We start from the raw sequence: 22,793 nt of genomic DNA on the forward strand, positions 1-22,793 counted from the left end.
TGCCCAGATGTGCCCCCAAGGAGGTCAGGAAACGAACGCTCTCGGTAGTTGGTAGGACGGACTATCGAGGGGCATTCCCTTGTTCCTACACCACTCTCTCTGTAACCTCCGCCAAGTCGGCTGAAGATTTGCGCTTGATGGTAATAGCTATCAAACTTCGATTCCGAGGAAAAGAAGTTGACACTCAGGCACTACTGGACTGTGGAGCAGCGAGAAATTTCCTGGACACCTTATGGGCGGATAAGGTGGTTCTGCTCAGGATTGCCAAAAAGGAAGATCAAAAGGTAGAGGGAGTAGACGGAGCTCCTTTATGTTCCGGACTCATAACCCATACCACGGAAGAAGTTCAGGTCTCCATACAGCAACACACAGAGCTAATAAAGTTTGACATAATCCGCGCAGCCCATTTTCCGGTCATATTGGGGATCGGTTGGCTCCATAAGCACAACCCCACTGTGAACTGGACAAACAATCTATTGAGTTTTCACTCCAAATACTGCCAAGAAGAGTGCCTACCTGAGCCTTTGTTCGAAACCGTCCAGTCCGTATGTGCAGCTGAAAGGAGTTTCATTGTATCCCGTGGTGTTTTTCTGAGTTCTCTGAGGTCTTCCAGGAACAGATACCCATTAAACTCCCTCCGCATAGACCCGAGGACTGCTGTATAGACCTTGTCCCTCAGGCCTTGGTTCCTTTGGTAGGATGTACCCCCTCTCCATGTCAGAAAAGGCGGTACTCCGGAGCTACCTCAATGACAACCTAGCTAACGGACTGATCCGACCTTCCAAGTCACCTGCAGGGGCCTCATTATTTTTCGTACCCAAACAGGATACCAAAGAATTGAGACCTTGTATCGACTATAGAGGATTAAACAAAGTGACCATCAAGGATCGCTACCCCATGCCCATCATCTCAGAAATACTGGAAGCAGTTCAGGGCTCAGTGGTGTTCACTAAACTCGACCTACGGAATGCCCATCATCTACTCCGTATCAGAACAGGGGATGAATGGAAGACGGCCTTTCGCACGCCCTACGGTCTGTTTGAATACCATGTGATGCCATTTGGCCTGGTCAACGCACCCTCGATTTTCCAAAGATTTATGGACCGTTTGTTCTCGGATTTATTGGGTCAACACACGGTGGTCTACTTAGATGATATACTGGTTTATTCCCGCAACCAGGAGGAACATACACTACATGTTAAGGAGGTTCTACGCAGACTGCAGCAGCATCATCTTCTGGTGAAACCGGAGAAATGTGCATTTGCTCAGTCCTCCTTATCCTACTTGGGGTTTATCCCGTCTGAGCAAGGGATTACCATGGACCCAAAAAGGTAGATGCCATCTTAGCCTGGCAGCCGTCCTCATCGGTCAAAGAGATTCAACGGTTCCTTGGACTGGCAAATATTTATCAGAAGTTTATTCCAGAATTTTCTCAACTTACAATTCCAATAACCTCTTTGCTAAAGAAGTTTTCCAGTCCTTTCACCTGGTCCAAGGAAGCTAATGACAGCTTTCTCAGTTTAAAGCGGAGATTCTGCACAGCCCCCATTTTAAAACAGCCTGATCAACAACGACCCTTTATCCTGGATACTGATGCTTCCGCTGCGGCGGTGGGTGCCGTTCTCCTTCAATCTGGCCAAGGCCAGGAACATCCAGTAGCCTATTTTTCAATGACCTTGAGCCCAAGCCAACGAAATTACTCCGTCATAGAACGAGTACTTCTTGCTATGAAACTGGCTTGCCTAGAGTGGAGGCATTTACTCCATGGGAGTCTGCATCCTTTTCAAAAACGGACTGACCATAAGAATCTCCAAATACTCAAACAACAAGAATGTTATAACACCCGACAAGCCAGATGGGCGCTTTTCTTTGCTCAATTTCATTTTTCCATAACATACATTCCGGGCTCCCAAAATCAGATTGCTGATGCTTTGTCCCGCAGAGACGACGCTAACCCGACCTACAAGAAGAATGATGTTTCCCCATACTCGGATCATTACTGCAGTGACCTCCTTTTTGCAAGAAGAGAAGCTTCTCCGGATGAGTTTACCCTAGGCCTTGGAAATCTGCCAGTCGATACAAGAGACGGCCTGTACTTCATCCGTGGAAGATTGCTCGTTACATCTCAAAGTCTTAGACTACGAGTCCTTCGGTGGTGTCGTGACACTAAGACTGTCGGACATCGAGGCGTACGAGGTACCCTGGAATTGCTTCAAAGATCTTTTCATTGGCCCAACATGAAGGCCGATACCCAGGCCTACGTACAGTCAAGTCTAGTGTGTTTACAGAGCAAGCATTCTACTCTAAGGCCTTTGGGGTTGTTACAACAAGAACAGATCCCTCCGGGTCCCTGGAAGTACATCTCTGCAGACTTTGTTGAACTACCTATTTCCCAAGGTTGCACTTGTATCATGTTAACTCTTACTCCAAGCTTGCGCATTTCTCCCCACTGTCCAAGATACCGTCAGCCTCGGTCATGGCCGAAGTCTTTCTGAAGGATATCTTCAGGTTGCACGGTCTTCCCCAGAAGATTGTATCGGATCGAGGAAGTCAATACATCGATAGATTTTGGCCGGCCTTGTGTAACCTACTGGGTATTGAGAGGGCCCTTTCTTCGGGATTCCACCCCAAACCAACGGCCAGAACGAAAGGCTAAACAGAACCTTGGACAATACTTGAGGTGCTTTGTCAACCAGCAACAGGACAACTGGGTAACCCTGCTCCCCACCACAGAGTTTGCATACAATAATGCAGTGCATACAGCTATTGGTATTAGCCCTTTTTATTGTACCTTCGGGTTCCATCCTCAATCCATCGTACCTATCTTTTGGGGAGAAACAAACATCCCGTCATTAGAGACTACACTCGAGCAGCTCAAGAAAGCCCATGGCACTGCCAGACAGAGTCTACAAGAGGCTAACAGACGCTACAAGAAGTAATCAGATAAACATCGGAAACAGGTACCTGCTTGGGATAAGGGCACTAAGGTCATGCTGCCACAAAGCTTTTGCCTCGTTGGGTCCGTCCATCCAAACTATCGCCCCGGTTCATCGGACCTTTTAAAATACAGTCAAGGATCAATCCCGTTGCCTATCGTCTAAAAATGCCAAAGACTCTTAAGCGGGTTCATCCGGTATTTCATTCCTCACTCCTACGCCCTTTCGTACCAGATACCCGGAAGCAAGTTGCTCCCAAACTATGGATCCTGCCCTCTCTGGCCTCTGATGAATACAAAGTCTCCCAAATCCGAGACTCCCGGTACCACAGAGGCCGCCTTGAGTATCTCATTCACTGGAAAGGATACCCTTCATCAGAGGATACTTGGGAACCTCATACTCACGTTCGTGCACCCCGTTTGTTACTCAAGTTCCACAGACTACATCCAGGAAAGCCGGGAGGAAAAGGCCTTCGGAGGGGGCATGCTGTCACAACCGCGGGCGACTGGCGTGTGTGGAGGAGGTGGAAACAAGGACGCCATTAGACTGTGCCGCCACGTTTCCTTGTCAATGTGGTTGATGGTCTAGTTTTTCTTCCAACATGGCAGCCGCCGAGTGTATTTACCATTCGGCACTCGGCGGATCGACACGTTGCAACTGATTTTTCTTTGTTGCGTGCGCTCCGTTTTGTATTCCTCCCGGCAGTGTTTTTTCCCCCCGCTTATTTCCAGTTCGCTCTTTCTCTCCCTCTACTTCCTGGCTTTGCCCCCTTCCAACCTTCGCATCAGCCTTCTCTCGCTTGGCCTGTGCATTCTTTTTCTTTCTCATCTCACGTTAATATTCCTCTTGGATTTCTCACCTGCCCTTGTTTTTTGGACTACTTACGTCGTCTCGTCCGCCAGACTTCCTCCAAGAGAGATGTTTTCAGTGCTTCTTCCCGAGGACCTTCCATCCTGCATCTGGTACCTTCAGTCGCCAGTTCAGCATCTTCAGCCGTGTCTACTCCTGCCATCCCAGCCAATTCATCAACAGCTAGTCTGGCTATCTTCAGTTTTCTCCAACGAACCGAGGGTTTTTTTTATGCCCAAAAGGCTTTTTCCCCTTGCAACATTGCTGGCTGTCATGGAGGGGAGCCACTGTGGATTTCTAGAGTCCTAGAGTCACGGTGGCTCACTTTCGAGGCAGACCCTATCTGCTCAAGAAAAAGAAGCCCAACGCTCGACACACTGGAAGGAAGGAGTTTGGACTATTCAACATCATCAGGTGAGGAGGAGGAGGGGAAATCGGGAGATCTCCATTATTTAAGTGAAGAGGAAGATATTGCTGACCCATTAAGCCAATCCTATTGCTTAGTCTGATAGTCCTGATAGCAGAATTATGCTCCGCTAATTGTTCTCCATTTCACAGCAATGGGTTTGTGGAGTTCCTGCAGACCTGAGGGATTCGACATCGGAAAGTGACTCCTACGATGGGCCAATGGAGAGGCAGAAAGGCGGATACAGAACTAACTTTTTCCGCATTGCCCATGACCAATGGGTGTGTGAAAAAAGGGCATTATACAAAGTTTCCACTGGAATATCATACCACTCCCTACTGCTTGACCAGTGTGCCCCCAGCGGAAGCACTGTTTCGGAGATACCCCAGCACTCAAGGTGTGACTGACGATCAGGAGATGGATGAGCAAAGAAAAAAGGCCAATTAAGAGGAATGTGGCAGGAGAGACCTCCAGGATTATTCATTGGAAACAGAGGATGAAGTGCTAGTGCGCTCAAGACACTAACAAGGAGAATTGACCCTCCCACAAGAGCCTCGTCCCTTCCAAGTAGTGGATGTGAAGGGAACAATGGCAACGGTCTTGGGTGGACAGGACACTGTCACAAGGAACTCTGGTTTCTTCAGGAAACTGGCATGCTCGTCAGAAGAGAGCCAGAAAATGAGGCGAGGCCTCAGTCCCAAGGATGGAGGAGATACAGGAAGACATGGATGATGCGGTCTCACAAGAGAAGGACGGTGAAGAAGACCCTGCTCACCAAGGTGGAGGTGAGAGCATGATTGAATGTAATATGGAGAGGGGAAGAAGGTACCCTCAGAGAATCCAGATGTCAAAGAATATGAGGCTGACGTTTCATTACGGAAGCAGTAATGTTAGTTGGACAGTTGTTTGAAAACCTGTTTTACAGTTTGTGTTAATGCTGTGTTCAAACTTATGAAAAAGTAGCAGTGTGAGGTGTCTCCCTTTAAGGAGTGACATCATACGTCATGGCATTGAGTAAATAAGTAAGGCATCATACCAGCAGCAAACAAGCCGAACATGCGAAAGCAACAACAGTGTCCATCTCGTTCTTTCCCTGGTCTAAAAAGAAAACTTTAGAAACCAACCTCATCGAACAACCTACACTAGAAGGCATCCCCCACAATCAGACGTAATCACGCTGTTAAAGTCATCAGCAAATGTGTCTTTATGGTGGGTGATGGTTTGGGGATGAGCTTAGGATGATTAAATGATTATGCTGACATCATCTCTATTTTAGAAAACTGTTTTGTTCCGGATAATTTTAGGATGACTTGCTTATCACTTCAAGAGATTGCATGTTTGTCCCCGTTTGTTCTTGATGATTTGGAGATGATTACTTCAGAGCATCAGAGTTTGTAGGATGATTTGTGAACCAATACTGATTGTCATTCAGCTTCTACTTAGTTGCACTTGTGCTGTATGATCCCAATGTCGCATGGGTAAAGTTTGAGACTGTGTTGGCCCAAAGTGGAAGGCAGAGGCCTAAACATAGCATGCACCCCCTGGGTGAGAATCCTCTGCCATCCCAGTCAAAAGCAGGAACCCAGAACCCTCACAATCCATACATTTCCATTCTGACTGCACAACACCAGTATTCACATATGTTCATTCAGACAGTATTCACGTTTGGTTTGGCTATAATGCCAGTAATGATACTGTAAGAAAACATTCCCACCATAGCTCTGCCACACGCTCCTATTGGTTGTGCCTTTACAAATGTCTTATCACAACAAAAAAACATGTCCAAACTGGCTGCACAATGCAGGCGAGTCTAATAACGCTTATCATGTTCGCTTTACCCTGGATTCCCAGTGAAAAAAGTCACACCACAGCAAGAAATGGCAGGCTTGGCAGTGTCTATCTGCATTTTTCTATGGTTTGTTTAGCGTGGGCTAATCCATTCATTAATCATTAGATTCATTAGATGCATGAGATTCATTAGACTCAGAAAGCAGCAGTCTCATCTCACAGTCTTAGGGCTAGAGAGCAGGCTGTGAGGGGGTGTAGAGCTCATCCTGAGAGCTAGTAGGGGTTTTGCCATTTGCTAATACTGGGTTGTGGTAGCTGCACTCATAGCTAGAGTGTGCCGATTGGTTGCTTGTATAGAGGTTAGTGACAATTTTGCAATGCATGAATAAAGATGCATTTTATTTGAAACAACCGATTCCTGCGTCTTTGTGATCGTCTGTTCTGTTTACATATGAAATCGCAGTGCAACATTTAGGATTCACAGCAGCCATAAATGCCAGTCTAGACAATAACACTTATGCTTGCTTTGCCACAGAATCCCATTAAAACAAAATGTAATGCAACAGCAAAGAATGGCTAAACTGGGTGCCCTAAAATGCCAGTGCAGCCACAAAAAAAGCCCAGATCATCCTTTCTAAAAAAATATCAACAGCATTTTGTACTGGCATCCAGCCTTACAGATAAGAGGTGCATCAGCCCTTTTTACTCCGTAGGCATTGGCAAAAAATCCACACAAAAAAATAGAAATACGGAGTAAAAATACTCTCAACAAAAAATATGGAAAAGACACGCAGAATCTTGCATCCCTAATTTAACCCTCACAGCTCCATTATTATGTTTGGACCCTAGTGCACGTAGTACCATAGGAAGAAACTACTATTGAAACTGCCTGATTGGAAGAAGTAAACATGCATATTTTAAATGTGCATGAATAACCGGCTGCAAAGAAATAAAAACTTTCGTTTAAAAAAATCAGTTTCAGCGGAAACATATTTTTACTCGCTTATAAAATACTCTCATTGGGAATTAGACTTACATTTTCACTCACTAAAAAAACAGTTTTACTCCCAACTTTAAAATACTCCCACTTCCAAATCAGCACTGCTGGCATCTATGATGGATACCCATTTTACTGTGCTGCCCTCACCAGCAAAAATCAGCTCCCTGGCCCGATACACACATTCTTTGACTCAACATTCACTCGCTTATTCACACATCATTCACTCAGCCATTGCACGAGAGGAGAGAATCGGTAGTGACCGTCCCATACATTTTATATCCCCCTGCACCTGTTCCAAATAGGCACAGGGAAATGTTTTTTTCCTTTGCGCTTTGAAAAGTGCACCTTTACTCGAAAATGCCCAGAGCACCCTTTCCAGCCTCTGCCTTGCACAGTTGTGCATTTGGTGGGAAAAGAGCACCTCAATGTGCACAACTACGATGCACACATTTAAATGTCCATTGTGAATGAGCATACCATCAGGGGCACCAAACACGTTTTGAAAATCGTTGCACGATGGTTTATCCCTACTGATCACTTCTTTACACTGTAGGTTTATTTCAGAGAGTGTGGTTCGAGGTGTCAGAGGTGAATTAGGAATGGGAAAGGACACAGGGGAAGGAAATGGTGCATGGGTTTTTTAGTGTTTTTGCAGTCATTAACCCCAGATTTGCTCATGAGCAGATATTCAGTTAAATTCCATTACCTCCACGTCCACTCTTCCTCGTCCCAGTACTTACCTCATGAGGCACCCGCCTCCGACACAGGACCTTCTTCTATTCTTATTTCTATAACTCCTCCCCCACACCCACGTCACTTATTTTTCCTGCCTCCAGCAGGTTGGGCTTGTTTTCTTCCCGGCGCGGGGGAGCTCCGAATGATGGCCCCCTGGTGGGGCTGTGTGGCGGGGCCTTCGGCTCCCTCAGGTGTGGCAAGACTCCTGGGTTCCCTGCGGGGCTTGGGACCCGGTCGAGTCAGGCTGCCTTGCCTGGTTTCTGCTGGGCTTTGGCCAGCGCAGGGCATCGTGGCCCAGGTTCTTGGAGAACGGACCCGGGTTAAGGTAAGGAGGGGCATGTTTTCCTGTTGCATGGCCATGCTGCATGGGCGGCTGTGCACGGATTGGCGGCTCCTTTTTCTTGTGATCCACGTGCTCCAGAGGTGGGTGGGCTCCTCCTCTGGTGCTGCAAGCAGTGTTGCCAGAGGAATTAATTGATATTATTCCTATTGGTTGTTGTTCTTTCTGGCCTCTATTTGAATGTGGGAGAGGCACGTTGGCAATTGTTTGTATGTGGAGCCTTGGAGCCTTGGTTCAGTGTGCAGGGGTCTTTGGTGAAGCAGGCTTCCTTGGTCACTGTTTTTGGGCCTACTCAACATGGGAAAACATTCTGCAAAGAGCAGGCATCTGGTCCTGTCTTCTCCTTCGTCTTCCTCTTCTCCCGAGTTACACAGAAAGAGAAAGAAGAAGGCTAAGCGTATTTCCCTGACCAGAAAGGAGTTGAAGAAGCTGCTTAAGCATCGTAGAGGGAGTCGCACACATGCTCATGGACACAAGCGCAGGCGTCTGTCTTCCTCATCCTCCTCTTCTTCTGTCGCGGTGTCATCGGCCTCTTCTTGTTCCTATACGGCTGATGCTGAAGGGAAGTATCTGGACAGAGAGGGAGTGGAGGAGGTGCTGGCTCAAGTTGGGGATTGCATGGGATTTTCAGAGCCCCTGGTGCCGGTGGAGGGGGCCGACCCTTCTATTCGCCAGTATAGGCATACACCTAGGAAGGGGTTGCCATTGGTTTCCGATATACGGGATAAAATCCTCCGGGAATGGCATGACCCGGAGAAGATTGCAATGCCCCGCTTCGTGTCCAAACTTTACCCATTGAAGGGCGAGACTTTGCGGTCTGATCCAGTTGAGGTCGATGATATACTCGCCAGCCTGGTGGATCGCTCCTCTATGTCGGCCGAGGAGGCGGACGTCCGGGATTCAGTGGACCGCCGAGTTAATTCCGGCCTTAAGAAGGTTCATGCAGGGGCACATCTGGCCCTTCGAGATGGGGTGCGTGGCTCAGCCATGGCCATGGGGGCTGGTGTATCTGCCCGCAGGCATTTGCACCTAAGGGACTGGAAGACTGATGGGTCTCAGAAGGCGGCTGCCCTGAAACTTCCCTTCACTGGGTCCAGGCTTTTTGGTGATTGCCTTGAGGATAAGGTGCACAAGGTTTTTAGGGGAAACAAACATGCTGACAAACTTCGACTCAAGCCTCCTTCAACGGCCAAGAAGTCTTCCGCTGGGGCTGGTCCAGTTACCAGCAGGTCTTTTCCTGGCTCCTCATCACATTCTTTTCGGAGAGCTGGGGGGGGGGGGGGGGGTCGGGGTCCTCCACGCTCTTCACGTCCTGGGCCAGCACCTAAGTCCTGACGGTTTGGAATTGCCGGTGGGCGGGCGGCTCCGGCAGTTTTTTCCAGTATGGGAACGGTGGTGTTCCGACTCATGGGTTCTGGACACAGTGCAATGGGGGTATCGAGTGCATTTCCTGTCTCCTCATGTCCAGCATTGCATGGGTCGGACTGTGGTTCCCAGGTCTCGGCTCAAGAGGTTGGCCATGGACGCCGCTCTCTCCGAATTAGTGTTGAAGGTGGCCCATCATGCCCGTTCCTCTCCCTGTTCAGGGTCAGGGGTTCTACTCACGGGTGCTCCTGGTCCCCAAACCTTCGGGGAAGTACCATCTAATTCTGGACCTCAAAGCCCTGAACTGCTTCGTCCAAAAGGAACACTTCAAGATGGAGACTTTACAGAACATTCTTCCGATGTTATAAAGGGGGATTGGATGACATCTCTGGATCTCCAGGACGCTTATTACCAAGTGGCTCTCCGTTCCTGGCACATGCAGTTCTTCCGCTTTGCAGTGGGATCCCGACATTTTCAGTTCAGGGTGCTCCCGTTCGGACTGCGATCTGCCCCCAGAGTTTTCACTAAGCTGGTGGCTCCCCTGGTGGCGCACTTGCATCTGTGGGGCAGTCAGATATTTCCCTACCTGGACGATTGGTTGATCAAAGCGTCCTGCCGGCAGACTGTTCTCATCTCCGATTGGTCTGCCAGGCATTGCAGGACTGGGGTTTCCTGGTGAACTGGCAGAAGTCTCAACTGGAGGCTTCTCAGGATCTAGTTTTCATTGGTGCACAGGTTTGTACCAGGATGGGGAGGGTGTTCCTGTCCCTGGAGAGGGTCCGTCGCTTGCTGGCTGTTCTGGGCAGGGTTCTCAGGAGGCAGTATGCCCCGGCCCGCTTATTGCTGAAATTGCAGGGGCACATGGCTTCTTCCGTGTTTCTAGTTCCCTGGGCCCGTCTTCATCTACGCCCCCTGGTGTCCTATTTTCTCTCCCACTGGCTCCCTTCATCTCAAGCTTTCGAGGCCTTGATTCCGGTGTCCCCAGCGCTGCGGGTCTCCCTGCAGTAGTGGTTGGGGGTTCCGAAACTACGGGCCGGGGTGTCCCTGATCATTCCTCCTGTGACCACACTTACTACCGACGCCAGTGGAAGGGGCTGGGGAGCTACGTTGGGGTCCTCTCTGCTCGGGGGTTGTGGGATCCGGAAGAGAGCCATCGAACATCCAACTGGCGAGAGTTGTGTATCATTCTCCGGGCTCTGGTGTGCTTCAGGAGGTTGCTGGTGGGCCGGGCAGTTTTGGTCCGGACGGACAATACGACAGCTTTGGCTTACGTCAACCGCCAAGGGGGTTCCGGCCGCTCCTTGAATGCCCTGGCAGCTCAAATATGGGGAATGGGGAGAATCACATCTGGTGTCCCTGGTGGCTTCGCATATCATGGGTGTGGACAATGTTCGGGCAGATCTTCTCAACCGTCGGTTTCCCTCCTCGGTGGAACTGGTCCTGTCGACTCAGGTTTTTTGCAGAGATCTGTGTCAGGTTCGGGACCCCTGTTCTGGACCTTTTTGCATCTCCAGCCTCAGCAAAAGTTCCCCTCTTCTGCTCTCGTTTTCAGGCAGAGGGTGCGTGGGGGTGGACGCCCTCTCTGTGCAGTGGCCTCAGGGTCTCCTTTATGCCTTTCCACCTATTCCTCTTCTGCCCCGGGTGGTTCAGCGCATCAGAGTGTCCAGGGTGACTATTGTTGTTGGCTCCGTTCTGGCCTCGCCGGAGTTGGTTCCCCTCTCTGTTGGAGCTTCGGTGCCGGGAGCCTTGGCTGGTTCCGAAGTGGCCTTGTCCCCTTCTGGGGGAGCTGCGGTTGGGAGTCTGCCAGATACAATGGGCAGTGTGGATATTGCGCGGGCTAGGCTGATATCTCAGGGGTTTTCTGGTCCTGTGGTGGAGTCCATAATGAATGCTCTTAGACCCTCCACTCTGAAGGCTTACGGCAGACATTGGAGCCATTTCCGGGACTGGTGTGGGCGGTATGGTATACCTCTCCTGCGTTCTGGCCTCCCTGCTATCCTTCAATTCCTCCGGGATGGGTTTGACAAGGGCCTGGCAGTTGCCACGCTTGGCTCTCAGTGGGCCTCCATAAAATTCCTTTTGGGGGACTCTGATGGGCACGTGTTGGTGGGGAAGTTGCTCAGGGGTTTTTCTTCTTCCCGTCCTTGTACTAAGGGGCTTCCTCCTTGGGATCTCCCTCTTGTCTTAAAGTTTCTTCAAGGGCCTCCCTTTGAGCCCATTTCCGAGATTGATATGAAACATCTGACGCTGAAGACTGCCTTCCTGATTGCCATAACTTCTGCCCGTAGGCTTGGGGAGATGGGGCTCTGTTATGTCACCCTCCTTTCCTGAGGGTTCTGCCGGACTTGGTGGTGCTGAGGTGTGATCCGAAGTTTCTCCCTAAAGTTGTTTCTCGTTTTCACACCTCTCAGGATCTGGTTCTCCCTGCCGTTTTTCAAAATCCGCAAACGCCAGAGGAAGTGGCTTGGCATAACATTGATGTGCGGCGGGCAGTGTTGGAGTACTTGGCTAGAACTGCCCCTTTCCGCCACTCTGACAGTCTTTTGATTACTTTTGGCCCGGCTGGGGCTGGGCGCAAGGCATCTGTAGTGTCCATTAGCCGATGGATCCGTGTTGTGGTCTCCATGGCCTATGTGGCTTCTGGCCTGCCTGTGCCTGCGCACGTTCAGGGGCGGTCCACCAGAGGTTTGGCGGCCTCATGGGCCGATGCAAGGGGGGTTTCTCTACAGGAGATATGTAGAGCTGCCACTTGGGCTGATCAGAGCACCTTCATCAACCACTATAGGTTGAATGTATCCCACTCGGGGGTTGGTTCCTTCGGGGTTGGAGTTTTGTCTGTGGGGATGTAAATTTGGAGTTATTGAAGGTGTGTGTTTCTGCACTGTTTTGACTGTGTCTCATTGGGACCTTTTTCCCCGTTTGTTGCTTTGGTATACCACATGAGGTAAGTACTGGGACGAGGAAGAGTGGACGTAATGTTCTGATTACTTACCGGCAATCTTCATTACTCCTAGTCCTACTCTTCCTCGTCACAGTATGGACGACCCTCCTCACCCTCCCTGCGGGGAAGGTCCCATGCTACGGCTTGGTAATGTGAAACTAAGTGACGTGGGTGTGGGGGAGGTGTTATAGAAATAAGAATAGAAGAAGGTCCTGTGTCGGAGGCGGGTGCCTCATGAGGTAAGTACTGTGACAAGGAAGAGTAGGACTAGGAGTAATGAAGATTACCGGTAAGTAATCAGAACATTAGCTCCACAGCAGATACTGTGACTGCAATCGTTAGCCCCAGAGCGCGTACTGTGCATGCCATCATTGTCACAGAGCAGGTATTCTGTCTGTAGTTATATGCCCTAGCACAGGTATTCTGTCATATGTAACGGATTAGCAGGTACTGTATCAAACTGCATTAGTTCCAGAGCCGGTACTGTGCCTGGAATCGGTATCCCAGATCCGATACTGCATCTGTAATTATTTGACCCAGGGCAGGTCTTGTCAGATGTAGCCAATGAGCAGGTACGTACTGTGAGCAGGTATTGTGTCTGCACTCATTCGTTGCAGCCAAAGGAAGGATGTGATGCTCTGATTACTTACCGGTAATCTTCATTACTCCTAGTCCTACTCTTCCTCGTCACAGTACTTACTTCATGAGGCCCCTGCCTCCAACACAGGACCTTCTTCTATTTCTTTAAATTCCTATAACTCCTCCCCCACATCCACGTCACTCAGTTTCATATTACCAAGCCAGAGCATGGGACCTTCCCCGCAGGGAGGGTGAGGAGGGTCGTCAGTACTGTGACGAGGAAGAGTAGGACTAGGAGTAATGAAGATTACCTGTAAGTAATCAGAGCATTACCTCCACGTCCACTCTTCCTCGTCCCAGTACTTACTTCATGAGGTATACCAAAGCAGCAACGGGGAACAGGTCCCAATGAGAAACAGAGCTAAAAACAGTGCAGCAAACACACCCACAATAACTCTTAATTCACATCCCCACAGATAAAACTCCAACCACGAAGGAACCAACCCCCCCCCGAGTGGGAGAAACTCAACCCATAGCGGTTGATGGAAATCCCTAGACCAGCCAAGGCGGCAGCCATACAAATCTCTTGCAGAGAAAAACCCTCCTTGCATCGGCCCAGGAAGCCGCCAAACCCCTGGCGGACCGCCCCTGATCGTGCGCAGGCACAGGCAGGCCAAAAGCCATATAGGCACTGGGATCACAACCCGGAACCATCGGAAAATGGAAACCACAGATGCGTTTTGCCTAGCCCCAGCCGGACCACAAGCAATCAGAAGACTATCAGATTGGTGGGAAAAAGCAAACCTAGCCAAATACTCCAACACGTCCCGCCGGACATAAAGTTAAGCCAAGCCACCTCCTCATGCATTCTCGGATCATGAAAGAAGTCAGGGAGAACCAGATCCTGAGAGGTATGAAAACCGAGATACAACTTAAGGGAGGAACTTCGGACCACACCTCAGCAGCACCGAGTCTGGCAGCCCCCTCAGGAAAGGAGGGGGACATAAGAGAGCCCCAATCTCCCCAAGCCTACGGGCAGAAGCGAAGGCAATAAGAAAAGCAGATTTCAGTGTAAGATGTTTGATATCAATCTCGGAAAAAGGGCTCAAAAGGAGGCCCTTGAAGGAACCGTAATACAAGAGGGAGATCCCAAGGGGGAAGCCCTTTATCAGAACACCTTCAGAGTGGAGGGTCTAAGAGCATCCATTATGTACTCAACTGCAGAATCTGAGAACCCCTGAGATATCAACCTAGACTGAGCAATAGCCACACTGCCCATTGCATCCAGTGGAATTCCAACCGCAGATCCCCTTGAAGGGGACACGGCCACCTCGGAATCAGCCAAGGTTCCTAGGACCGAAGCTCCAACAGAGAGGGGAGCCAACTCCGGCGGGACCAGAACTGAGCTAACAACAACACAGTCACCCTGGACACTCTGATGCGCCAAACCACCCGGGGCAGAAGGGGAATAGGCGGAAAGGCATAAAGGAAAACCCCAAGGCCACTGTACAGAGAGGGCGTCCATTCCCCAATCCCCCCGGCCTGAAACCGAGAGCAGAAGAGGCGAACTTCTGCTGAGGCCGGGGATGCAAACAGGTCTAAAACCGGGGACCCTAATCTGACACAGGTCACTGCAAAGACCTGGGCCAACAGGACCAGTTCCGCCAAGGAGTGAAAACCGGCATCTGAGAAGATCCGCTTGAACATTGTCCACCCTTCTGATACATGAGGCCACCAGAGACACCAGATGAGATTTCTCCCAGGTGCCTATCAGCGCTGCCAGAGCATTCAAGGAACAGCCGGAACCCCTTTTGCAGTTGACATATGCCAAGGCTGTCGTATTGTCCGATCGGATCAAAACCGCCGACCGTCCAGCAACTCCTTGTAGTACACCAGAGCTTGGACAATGGCACAACTCTTGCCAATTGGATGATCGCCGGCTCTCCCTAGATCTCACAACCCTTGAGCTGAGAGGACCCCTAATGTAGACCCGTTCTGCTGGCGTCGGTAGTAAGAGAGGCCACAGGAGGATGGACCATGCACACCTCAGCCTGTAGACCTGAAACCCCCCGCCACCACAGCAGGGAGACTCGCAGCGCTGGGGACACCGAAAACACAACTACGAAAGCCGAGATATCGGAAACCAGTGGGAGAGAGTATAAGACACCAGGGGACATAACCGAAGACGGGCTCAAGGAACCGAAAAAACACAAGACGCCACGTGCCCCGTAATTTCAGCAACAGGCGAGCCGAGACACACTGCCTTCTGAGAACCCAGCCCAGACCAGCCAGCAAGCGCCCCCCCTGCACAACATCCAGAGTACACTCTCCCCAGACAAGCAGTGCAGGGTCTTGAGACCCATAAGCAGTTGACACATCCTAGAAGGCATAGGGACCAGGAACACCCGCAAGTAGAAAACTTGACCCTGAACAGGGAGAGGAACGGGCAAGACGGTAACCCACAACAATCCTTCCTAGAGAACGGATCCCATGGCCAACTACTTGGACCGTGAGCTGGGTACCAAAGTCCTAACCATGCAAACCTGGACAGGAGGAGACAGGAACTGCAACCGATACCCCCCTCCGGAAGGAGCCCATTACCCAGGAAGCCGAACCCCACCGGTCCCATACACCTCAGAGAAGATAGAGACGAGGAGCCAGGGAAAACCGCCAGTCACTGCACTTGCACCAGAGGAAAATCACAGGACGTTGAAGCATGCCTGCGCCACAATATAACAGCATGCTTGTCAGCCCACAAAAAGATCCGACTTATCAAAAGGAAGATACAGGACAGCCCAGAAGTCCAGCAGACCAGGCCCCCCCCAGCCGACAGAGGAGCCACCAGGCTGGCGTCAAAAAGGGCAGAGTACTGTCACAAAGCAGGGCAAAGCAATCCATCCCGGATAGCAGACATCAAAGGCAACCCCCCACCTGGGGTATTCCTACACTGGAAAAACCCACTGAAGTGACATCCCCCTCCACCGGCACCAGGGGCTCTGAGAACCCCCGCTAAGCACAGACATGTGCCACCATGTGCCATATCACTTCCCACAAGTCTGAGAGGAGGCGTGAAAGCAACACGTCAGCACCGGAGGACCTAGGCCCTAAAAGAAGGGACACTGGGAACCCTCTGAATGGCCATTACTTCCATGATGCATTTTCTATAATTCCATGCCGGACAAGGGAAAAGAAAATCATCTCCTTTGACCTTCCCTCGTGCAGTTCAGAGGAAGAGGACAGGACAAGGAGTCTGCGTCCATAGCTAGCACAGACCCAAACACACCACTAACTCGCCACATTACTGAGAGGTGGCTTGAGCCCTGTATCCAGTAGCTGGTAGCCCCAAGCTCTAAATCGTTCCAATGCGTCGGTCTAGGAAGGATGAAATGCCGAGTCAGCACCGCAGAGACTCGAACCCGAAGTGTACACTATGCCAGGCCGGTACCCTTCAGGCCGCTTGCAGACGCGTCCAAATCTGCGCCGTTTTCACAGGTTGCACGCAAAGAATGCAGCCAACATCCGGTGCATCCTGGGCTGCGTGTGTCTGAGGAGCGGGTAGTATGTGAGATGCCTGTGACAGAACAGAGCCCCAGCACTTTCAAAGACTCTCTGCCACTGTCACCCCACGACAAGAAGCAGAGAGGCCTCACAACAAAAAGGGAAGGCTAGGCCATACTGCCAAGTGCTTGCCATTATTTCCAATAAAGATGTGTTTACAGAGCACAAGGAAACGGCATGTTGAAGAAGTCAAGATGGCCATACCAGCAGGAGAGGGGAAAAATATCAAGCACAGTCCTCCCCTCTCCTTACCTTCCCCCAGAGAATGCAGCTAACATCCGGTGCATCCTGTGCTGTGTGTGTCTGAGGAGCGGGTGGTATGTGACATGCCTGCGACAGAACAGAGCCCCCGCACTTTCAAAGACTCTCTGCCACTGTCACCCCACAAGAAGCAGAGAGGCCACACAACAAAAGGGAAGGCTAGCCCATACTGCCAAGTGCTTGCCATCATTTCCAATAAAGATGTGTACACAGAGCACGAGGAAAAGGCCTGTCGAATCAAGATGGCCAAAACAGGAGGAGAGGGGAAAAACATCAAGCCCAGTCCTCCCCTCTCCTTACCTTCCCCCGGGCCATGCAGGACCCGGGACACAATGCTCACGCTGCGGTCCGGAGCCCAGCAAAGAACCGAGCGAGGCAATCCCGCTCAACTGTGACCCCAAGCCCCGCAGGTGGCCCAGGAGCAGCGCCGCACCTGAGGGAGCCGAGGGCCCCGCCACACAGCCCCCCCCCAGGGGGCCAGCAATCGGTGCTCCCCAGTGCCCCGCACCGGGAAGAAAAAGTCCAACCTGCCAGAGGCAGGAAAAATTAAACTGAGTGACGTGGATGTGGGGGAGGAGTTATAGGAATTTAAAGAAATAGAAGAAGGTCCTGTGTCGGAGGCAGGGGCCTCATGAAGTAAGTACTGGGACGAGGAAGAGTGGACGTGGAGGTAATGGGCCTTTACCATTAGCGCTAGAAAAGGTAGACTCTGCTGCTATTCATCGGGGTGTTGTTTCTGTGTCTGAAGCCATTAGACCTAGAACAGACACTGTGCCTGGAGTTATTATCCACTGAAGAGTCATTAGACCATGAGAAAGTACCGGATCTGCACCCATTAGCCCTGGGGAATCATTACTTTCAGATTAGGCACTGCATCTGAAGAAAGTAGCACGTGAATCATTACTTTCAGAATAGGCACTGCATCTGAAGAAAGTAGCACGTCTACAATCATTAGCAGGCACAGGTATTATACGTATATAGTCACACCAGACCACGGGCTGTGTAGTAGAAGCACTTCAACGTGCATGCCCAGAGGTTGCAAAAGGGCTCCTCTTACCAATATAACAACAAAGGGGTGAGAATGAACTAAATAAATGGACACTAAAAGAAATGCATATAAAATTAATTACAACCGCTGGATCGCACGCACTCACCTGATGCTGCCTGGAAATTGTAAAGGAGCGTTTGGTAAAAGGAGGTCTTGCGTTGCTTTCATTATCAATTGAAACACACATTGAAAGTCCCAATAAAATGCGATAGCATTGTGTGTTTGTTTAAAAAACAGCCGACACTTTCTAAATGCCTTTAAAGCGTCATGACGTATCGACGTTTTTTTTCTTAGACCACGAAGAGAGAATCATGGAGGAAGGAGGACTCCGTGCCATGGTAGTGTCTAGTTCCCATCCGAGAAACGGACCATAGCAACGACCCGTCTACTCTTCTTCACGTGACTTTGGCACGTCCCTACCATTCACGTAGCGACCGACGTAAGCATTGTGAAGGCTCCGGCTGCCAGTGCAATCGGAATCTTCGTGCTCTTGATTGGTTGAGATTGATGTGGACATTTTCTTTTCTTTTGAGATACGGGAAAGTTTCTTCAAGACACCAGCTTCGCTATGATCCTGATTTTTGTGAGCCGGAACCGGGAAGACTGTGGGTGAAAGGGTGAAAGACTACAAGAGCAGCGGGAATCTGTGTGCTCTTGGGTGGTTGAGATTATATTTGGCATTTTCTTCGGGCGTCCTGCAAGACACCAGATGGAGACGGTGGGAGCGGAAAGTTACATTTACTTTAAAAATCAGGTTCATCCATTCAATGTGCAAGGTATGGTGGGCTATGCAAATGAACAATGCAGGGACAGTGGGTGGTGGTGTTTTACTGATCAATGGGGGCTGATAGGGGAATTTGTTTGGTGAGCGTGTGTTTGGGATGGGTGGCTTTAGAGGCTATTGGCTGGGGGTAACTGCTCTTGGTTTGGGAGAGGCACATGGACATGTTGGTTTGGGCCTGCAAGGGGGTTGAGGGACCTTGTTATGTGTAGGGTGGATGGGGCATTATGGTATTGGTCTAGAGCAGGGGTGCACAACTCATTTTGCCAAAGGGCCAAATGAACCTTACATACTGCCAATAGTGGGCCGAAATGTAAGTGTGGGTAGGGCTGTAGGCTCTTTCAAACCCCAATTTTTATTTAACACCTTGAATACGTTTTTTAGGTGTACCAGTCTTTATTTGTGTTTCAAACTTCAATTTTGTACTAAACATTTTCCATTTTTATAATTTCCTTCTTTCATAAGGACAATTGGCAATAATGGACAAAGTAGGCAAATCCTTCAGGAGAAAAACACTGGAAGTTAGGAGAGAAGGCAGGGATCAAATGGGCTAGGGGCACTGTAGATGTTGAAAAGCCAAAGTGAGAGAATAGAGCCTTGATGGACACCACAGGTGGCAAGTGAGATGCATAATAGGAGAGAAAAGGGCCCAGATGAACCTGGGAAGGTCGGTCCGAGAGGAGGGAAGTCAACCAGCCCAGAGCCAGGTCTGTGATGCCAAAGGTATCACGGAGCTGATTTATAAGGGTGGCATGATTGACCGCATCAAAGGCAGAGGAAAGGCCAAGAAGGATGCAAACAGAGGGAGAGTTGAAATCGAGATTTGTGAGCAAGTCTAGACGGGTGTTCAGGAGTGAGCTTTCCGTGCCTCTGGCTGCTCTGAAGCGAGACTGGTGGTCATGGAGACTACCAACCAATTCAGTGTGGTGGATAAGCTGGGAGATGGCCAGCTTCTCCAAGAGTTTGCACAGGAAGGGGGTAATGGAGATATGGTGGTAGTTAGCCCGACAGGAAGGGTCACATGCCTGAGGGGAGCAATGGTTGCCCAGTATACAGAAATAGATTAGGGAGAATATTGATAGCCCAAGACAAAGGGGGTGGGGTTTATCAGGCTGTGCAGTATGGTCGCAACCTCATTGTATGATGGGCTTCCAGCAACCACGAGGTTGCTGGGTGTGCATTTCACTGGGACAGGCTGCTAAAGGGCATGTCTCAGTGAAGTGACTGGAAAAAACAGCATTCCCATCCCTGTTTTGGGGCTGGATTCCATTTCAGGCCCTGGAGACTGGCTAGGCCACACTAACCCCTTTTGTGGAACGGAGTTTGAGGGGAAGCTGTGATTGATATTCTGGTTCCTAATCCCATGTCACCTACTATATTTCTGGAGGCAATTAAAAGGTGAGCGGGACAGAGGAAGTTGGCAGGAAACCCAGCTGTGAGCGAAGGCAGGGGGAGGGAGGTCTGTTCTTAAAAGGTGAGAGGGACAGAGGAAGTTGGCAGGAAACCCAGCTGTGAGCAAAGGCAGGGGGAGGGAGGTCTGTTCTTTGCTGAAGCAAGAAACTATTATTATTATACGATCTGAGGAAGCAAAACAAAAGTATCCTTTAACATGCATGAATAACTAGGTACAAAGAAATGTTTTACAGTTAAAACATTTGTGCTCGCTTATCAAGTACGCCCATTGAGAATGGCAATAACTTTTTTTACTCCCTGATAAATAAGTGTCCTCCCAAATTTAAATAGGGCATAAACTACTCCTACTTCATGATTGTGTCTGGAGTACTGCCGAAAACCCGTTTTGCTCCATCCATATTTGTCTTTCAGGGGTAACCACCTTTTGTTTTTCAAATGTGCCTATTGGAGAGTTCTCCTCTGTAACCAGGGACTTGAAAAAAAAACAATGGTGAGCTGTGTACCAGCCACTTTTACTCCCTAAGAGGCAAATACTCTGAACATGAAAATGGGGAGTACAAATATTCTCGCAGAAGATTTTGCCCATGCTTCCACCTACAAAGCATCCCGAATATGGCAATAGCTCATTATTGGGTGCATTAGAAGGCACCCATTGGCTAAACATGCCACACAATGTGAGTGTTGGGCCTGTGATGCCAGTAAGCAGCAAACAGCAAGTGTGTCTTGTCATGCACTGGAAAATGGACTGAATATTTGGGAACAAGATAGCAAGCATTAACTTGTAAATGATGCAGGGACTTGGCTAGACATTGCTAAACCCATATAACTGTTTTAAGTATCGGTCCATACAAGGGCAATACCAGCTGCTAACACTGGGAATTAATTTCATGCCTTGATAACTATCCAGCAGAGACCATCACAGGCTCACCTCCCTTTCTTTACTTGCAGAGGATCTGTAAGGTACATGTGGACACTGTCACAGCTGTTTACTAGAGCTACTGTAGGGAAGGGACCGGGTAACGAAGAGGAAAGAGTTGAACATAAGAAAGGTAATAGACATACACTTTATTATGCATCCAGTGCTTGTTACGAACACAGCTACAAAACATCTCAGGACTAGGAGTCAGTGGTTTATTGGTAAGGATAAGGGTGCTAACACAGCAGTGCATGCCCCCCCAAGAATACACTTACCTAGTAGTCGTGGAGGCAGGCAGAGGACCATTCCGAAAACACGTGCTGCGGCTGGCGTGGCGAAGCTGAAATGACTTTCCGCCAACAAGCTGCTCCATACCAGCCCAGTGCTGGCCCTCTATCAGTGGAGCACACGCACTATGTGACTCGCAAGAGCCACATAGTGAATGCACTGCACCAATAGAGGGTCACTGTTTTTCTCGGCCGCCAAGTCAAACAAAAGACTTTTCTAATGGAGGGCAGACATTGCTGCTTGCGGCCCACACTCTATTAGCAAAGTGTTTGATCCTGGCGGGCCAGGAAAAACATGCCGGGCTGCACTTGGCCCGCGGGCCGTATGTTGTGCACCCGTGGTCTAGAGGGATGGATGGGGCATGTTGGTGGGTTCTGAAAGGAGGAATAGGGGCACATTGGTGGAGGGATGGGCCACATTGCTGTGGGTCTGGAGGGAGGGCTAGGGGCACATGGGTCTGGGCGAGGGATGGGGCACATTGGTGTGGGTTTGAGGGAGATATGGCACATTGGCATGGGTCTGAAGGGAGGGATGGGGCCACTGTTGGTCTGGTGGGAGGGATGGGTCATCTAGGTGTGGGTCTGGAGGGCAGGGTGGGGCAATTTGCTGTGTGGAGGGAGGAATGGTGCCATCTTGGTGGGGTCTGCAACAGATTGATGGCGCACATGTCTGTCAGTATGGAACAGGTATGGTATGGGGTATCTGTCGGTCTGGGGGTGGCATGGGTCATCTAGGTGTGGGTTGGGATCAGCATCTTGATGTGGGTGAGTTGGGGACATTGTGTGCATCTGAAGGGTGGCATGGGGCATTGAGGTGTGGATCTGCAGGGAGGGCATGGGGGCACATTGGTGTGGGTTTGATGGGAGGGATGGGAGCACATTGGTGTGGGTCTGGGGGAGGTATGGGGGCACCGTGAGTGTCTGGAGGTAGGTATGGGGGGTACCGTGTGTGTCTGGAAGGAGGGATGGATCATCTGGTTGTGGGTCTGGAGAGCATGATGAGGGCATCTTGGTGGGGTCTGCAATGGATGGGGGCACATTGGTGTCGGTCTGGAACAGGTATGGGGGTATCTATTGATCTGGAGGGTGGCATGGGTCATCTAGTTGTGGGTCTGAAGGGTGGGATAGTGCATCTTGGTGTGTGGAGATGGATATCTTGGTTTGATTCTGGAGGGCAGGATGGGGCATCATGGTATGGGTCTAGAGGGGGTTGGCATCCTGGTGGGGTCTGGCTTGGAGGGTTAGTGGGCTCTGGAATAGAGAGATAGTGGCATCTTGGTGTGGGTCTAGAGGCTTGGTGTGGTGGCATCTTGGTGTCGGTCTGAGAGGGAGGGATGGGGCACAGTGGTGTGGGTATGGAGGGAGGGATGGGGCACATTGGTTTGAGTCTGAAGGGAGGAATGCGGGCTTATTGGTCGGGGGAGAGATGGGGCATCTTGCTGTATGGACGGAGGATGGGGCATCATGGTTTGGTTCTAAAGGGAGGGATGGGGGCATCTTGGTTTCTGGCTTGCTGGGTTGGTGGTATCTGGGATAGAGGCATCTTGGTGAGGGTCTGCAACGGAGGGATGGGTCTTTTTAGTGGGTTCT

General features: G+C 50.2%; 2 protein-coding genes across 9 annotated transcripts in view; one reads left to right on the forward strand and one right to left on the reverse strand.

Moving 5' to 3' along the window:
* ISG20L2 (interferon stimulated exonuclease gene 20 like 2) overlaps window positions 1–18,066 on the reverse strand; it is a 57,548-nt gene extending 39,482 nt beyond the window's left edge. The window contains exon 1 of one of the 2 annotated variants that reach the window (XM_069604648.1): window positions 17,913–18,066. The gene's annotated coding sequence lies outside the window, so the exon portion shown is untranslated. Of the gene's footprint in view, window positions 1–17,058; window positions 17,290–17,912 lie in introns of those variants that run through there. The other variant, XM_069604649.1, reaches the window with a different exon arrangement.
* A 32-nt stretch (window positions 18,067–18,098) lies between these two features.
* Window positions 18,099–22,793, forward strand: part of METTL25B (methyltransferase like 25B) — a 278,862-nt gene continuing 274,167 nt past the window's right edge. For 4 of the 7 annotated variants that reach the window (XM_069604641.1, XM_069604639.1, XM_069604636.1 and 1 more), the window contains exon 1: window positions 18,100–18,582. Coding sequence is in view for 2 of the 7 variants with exons in the window: in XM_069604636.1 (XP_069460737.1) it covers window positions 18,574–18,582 (9 nt within the window). In the remaining 5 variants the exon portion in view is untranslated. Of the gene's footprint in view, window positions 18,583–22,793 lie in introns of all 7 variants that reach the window. The other 3 variants (XM_069604626.1, XM_069604622.1, XM_069604619.1) reach the window with 1 other exon arrangement.

This window comes from Ambystoma mexicanum, chromosome 1p, assembly GCF_040938575.1.
Source record: "Ambystoma mexicanum isolate Mex_15411 chromosome 1p, UKY_AmexF1_1, whole genome shotgun sequence".
Taxonomy (NCBI): Eukaryota; Metazoa; Chordata; class Amphibia; order Caudata; family Ambystomatidae; genus Ambystoma; species Ambystoma mexicanum.